At 36.0% G+C, this 4,767-nt stretch overlaps 1 protein-coding gene across 1 annotated transcript; it reads left to right on the top strand.

The window, feature by feature from the left end:
- Positions 1 to 652: 652 nt before the first annotated feature.
- On the top strand, positions 653 to 3,515 carry LOC101897435 (segment polarity protein dishevelled). Its single transcript, XM_005175488.4, has one exon. It carries the CDS (start codon positions 1,148 to 1,150, stop codon positions 2,903 to 2,905), a length of 1,758 nt encoding a protein of 585 aa, XP_005175545.1. The 5' UTR covers positions 653 to 1,147; the 3' UTR covers positions 2,906 to 3,515.
- Positions 3,516 to 4,767: the final 1,252 nt, after the last annotated feature.

Here is a 4,767-nt window from a genome sequence, read left to right as displayed (position 1 = left end):
CGATATTTTTTACAATGGCATTTATTGAAATTAGAATACAAATTATAATTATAAAAACTGAATTATTTTTATTTTAAATAATTTTTTATATAAACATATATGAACAAATTCTTTTTTCACGGTACATCCGCATACTTAGAAATCAATAACGTGATTCGTAGAATTGTAAACACTCATAAAGACTTGTAGAACGATCAGAAAATGGTCGTAAAAGACTCTTAACTAATCTAGAGGAAGACTCATATGTGATTTATTTAGAAGACTCGCGGGAGGTCACGTTTTTCTCCCGACAAATGAGTCTTTTATGATCAGAAAATGCGCTCTTATTCCAGCTTTTTAATCGCGCAAGCGGATCAAAAAAGACTCGCATGTGATTAAAAATTTCAAAAAATAATTTTCTCTGTTTCCTATTTTAAAACCTCATTTTTTGCTGGTCTGTTCCAGAACTGCAGGAATGTAACAGTTTTTAGTTTGATGACTGATTTTCCCCTTATAATATCGAAAAAATTGCAAAACTAGGGGAATTTTATTTTGTAAATGTTGTACCATAAATCGTATAAATCCAGCAATCAGCGCATTAACGCCGTATTTAATATATTGAAATGACTTTGGAGAAAATACCGTCGTCCAGTTATACCTAACATTCGCCGCCCCGTCGGTTACATTATATCGGCTTTATTTTCTGCTCCATTGTCGCAAATTTGCAGCTATTAATTAGTGAAAAAATAGTTGTAAACATTTATAAGCAATTTAATAATTATAATTTTGTGCATATTTGTTCACTTAAGAGCCCCTGCTTAATCTGGAAAGTTGAAAATCTGTTTGTAGCTGGGATAGAAAAGAAAATAATCGAAAAATATGTTTTTAATACAGCGCAAAGCAACAACGCCTTGAATGAACAAGAGTTGTTGAGTAGATATAAATGAAGGAGCCCCCACTGAAACCCAACCCTAAAGCAAAAACAAAACACACAGCACAAAGTATTCTTGAATTTTCTGTGGATATTGCTTTAATATAAGGAATATTCTTCAATTTGGTGTTGGAGCATTAGTAAAGATAGGATATCGAGAAAATAATAGCTGGGAGACAGATCTAAAAGAGGCCTCGGGTTGAATTAAAACAAATACAAACGCAAAAATCATCAAAAATGGATGCCGATAAGAACAGTGGTGGTGGCGGTGGAGGCCAAGAGACAAAAGTGATTTATCACATTGACGATGAGACTACTCCGTATTTAGTAAAGATTCCAATACCGTCCTCTCAGGTGACTCTGAGGGATTTCAAGATGGTGCTAAATAAACAGAATAACAACTACAAATACTTTTTTAAATCCATGGATGCCGACTTTGGTGTAGTGAAAGAAGAAATCGCAGACGATTCCACTATACTGCCGTGTTTCAATGGTCGTGTAGTGTCATGGTTGGTGTCTGCAGATGGCACAAATCAATCGGACAATTGTTCCGACATGCCCAACAGTGAATGCGGTGATTTGAGACAGACTACTCGGCCTGCCCAACCCCCACCACCACCGCAGAAAATGAGTGTCGGAGCTCCAATTGGTGTTGGTAATATGGGAACACCCGGGATAATTGCAAACCCTATGATGCAGCCTCCTCCACCGCTAACATATCAATCAGCATCGGTGTTGTCAAGTGATTTAGACTCCACTAGTTTATTTGGGACGGAGTCCGAAGTAACGTTTGACCGAGATCTAACAGACTACAGTAGCGTACAGCGCCTGCAGGTGCGCAAGAAGCCTCAGCGTCGTAAAAAACGGGCACCTAGTATATCAAGAACTTCTAGTTACTCATCAATAACAGATTCAACGATGTCATTGAATATTATTACAGTTAATATCAACATGGAAGCGGTAAATTTCCTTGGCATATCAATAGTGGGTCAGTCAAATCGTGGCGGTGATGGGGGCATCTATGTGGGCAGTATTATGAAGGGTGGCGCTGTTGCTTTAGACGGTCGTATAGAACCGGGTGATATGATTTTGCAAGTGAATGATGTGAATTTCGAAAATATGACTAATGACGAAGCGGTGAGAGTCCTGCGAGAAGTTGTTCAAAAGCCTGGTCCCATTAAGCTAGTTGTGGCCAAATGTTGGGATCCGAATCCCAAAGGATACTTTACCATTCCTCGCACAGAACCAGTTCGACCTATTGATCCAGGAGCGTGGGTCGCACACACACAAGCACTCACTTCACAGGATAGTATTATTCATCCAGACATACCCGAGCCCATTAAGGAACGACTTGATCAAAGCAATTTGGAGGAAATTGTCAAAGCAATGATTAAACCAGACAGTGGCTTGGAAATTCGTGACCGTATGTGGCTTAAAATCACTATACCAAATGCATTCATCGGGGCCGATGCCGTTAACTGGGTGCTGGAGAATGTTGAAGATGTCCAGGATAGGCGAGAAGCGCGTCGTATCGTTTCAGCTATGCTGAGAAATAATTATATTAAACATACCGTTAACAAGCTGACATTTTCTGAACAATGCTACTATGTTGTCAACGACGATCGGAATCCACTGCAGTGCCGGTCGAATTTAAGCCATGCCGACACAGAAAGTATCACCAGTGATATAGGCCCCCTGCCAAATCCTCCAATTTACATGCCATACTCAGCCACATACAACCCCAGCCATGGCTACCAGCCCATTCAGTATGGGCTCACTGAGCGTCATGGCCTTTCATCAGGATCCAGCAGTTCGGATGTTCTCACAAGCAAAGACATTTCTGCATCTCAAAGCGACATAACATCAGTAATACACCAAACAAACCAAATGACCATCGGACACCACGGTTCGAACAAATCATCCGGCTCATCCAATCGGGGTGGTGGCAATCTAAACAACGAACAGGATTCTTCGGTCTTTAATTATGTATTGTAGGACGAGGAGGACTTCCTCTCAGCCAGACGGCGCAAGAGAGGGCGGAACATAAGGCAGGAACTGCAATGAAATTATGTTTATTATTCGTGTATAACCTTTAATAATTGTCTTTTATATTTTGCCTTTAAATTTTTCGAAACGTGTCAACAAAGAATAATGAAAGCTGAAAGGATTAAAACCAGTATACCGATACAAAATCTTTATAATTCTAGTAATTATTATTATTTATAGAATAGTAAGTACATTCTTGATATATTCAAATACACATCGTATGAAAAACAAAAGAAACAAATAGTTTATTATTAATGAACATTATAAATTACACGATTAGATTTCAACTTAAAATATGTCTAACGCCCACAATTATTGTAATATGTATTTCATAAAACAAAAGTTACGATTTCAAAATAGAAACCACTTTCCAAAAATGAGACCCAACATACCGTGTCATAAAAACTGACCGACCAAGGACAGCCAGATGATACAGAAGAACACTTAAATATGACGCCAGGATCAACCACTTACATTTTGTAGAACAAACATTCTTGCAAAAAAAGAAAAAAAAACAGCATAATGGAAATTATCATTTAAAAAATGTAATTGCATATAACCAAGAATTTTTTATCTCTGATTATAATTACATACATAATTATTAAATATAATAATTAAAAAATAAATAAGCAAATATAACTTTATATTAATAAAAATATAAAAAATGAATTTAGTAACCATGATTTATAATAAAACAAAACATATATATATATAAACATATTTAATAACATTTATTTTAATCCTGAATATTGATCCTTTAAAGTAGACGATCGAAGTCTCAATTGTGTTTTCGAAACAGGTTGTAAGGTGGGCGAAGACTTTAGTTATGAAGGACCCATAAACCCACAGATTAAATTCTCTTCTGTAATTTATGTATACAAGCGAAATGTTGATCGGTTTACTGTTGATATAATCATACATTTATATTGTTGATATAACCAAACATCTATATTGTCTTCTGACATCTTTAAAGTTAGACTTTCTTCAAAAAATTTCGAAGATGAGATTCGTTTGCACGGTGTGCAAAAAATCTTTATATTTTCGATCACGCTCGGAATTCTATCTTGACATTTCTGGACAGCACTGTTCTGTTTGATTTCAGACTCGTATTTAGGTATATGAATAAAGGAATAAAATTCGTCATCTTACTCTATCAACAATGTCTTCTCAATGTTATTCTTCGTTGATAGACATTTATGCCTTTATTTCAGCACACTTTTTAATTAATATATGTATATCGATATTATACTGAGTTCCCAAAATGTTTTGCAGAACATTTTTATCCGAGGAATAACACATTATTTAAGTATTCCAAAGTAAAAAAGAATAAACGTTGGTCAATGTTTGTAAATCGATTTCCAAAAATTGTAAATATTAGCAAAATAATAGCATTTAAGTATCTCACAAAAAAATTTGGGTTTCCGGTTTCCTTCACACATTGTAAAATTTATTTATACACTCCACCATTCTGTGGAGTATATATTAATATTGTCATTCCATGTGTAATTCCTCGTAATACTCATGTTAGACCCCACAAGTCGATTTAGCGCTGTCCGCCTGTCTGAGCGTCTGTCTGTTGTAATCACGCTATCTTTCCATAGAAGTCAGGCAGGTTAATTTCGTAAATGCCATTTCGGTCTACACTTTCGTATAGTCCTCATAAAACGGTACCTCCAAATATTCGGAATTTTAATTATTCTAGAGACATTACAGCCTATGACAAGAAATTGCGTATACAGGTCCATGTTTTCGTATAACCCCCATATAACTGTACCTCCCAATAATAATCCCCTATATTCCTCAAACTAGAC

This window comes from Musca domestica, unplaced genomic scaffold (assembly GCF_030504385.1).
Source record: "Musca domestica strain aabys unplaced genomic scaffold, Musca_domestica.polishedcontigs.V.1.1 43, whole genome shotgun sequence".
NCBI classification, from domain to species: Eukaryota; Metazoa; Arthropoda; class Insecta; order Diptera; family Muscidae; genus Musca; species Musca domestica.
Note: the sequence above shows the minus strand (reverse complement) of the source record. Positions and strands in the feature narration are given on the sequence as shown.

What these genes read in the sequence shown, in the direction of transcription:
- LOC101897435 (XM_005175488.4), top strand. Translation starts at nt 1,148, where the DNA reads ATGGATGCCGATAAGAACAGTGGTGGTGGCGGTGGAGGCCAAGAGACA.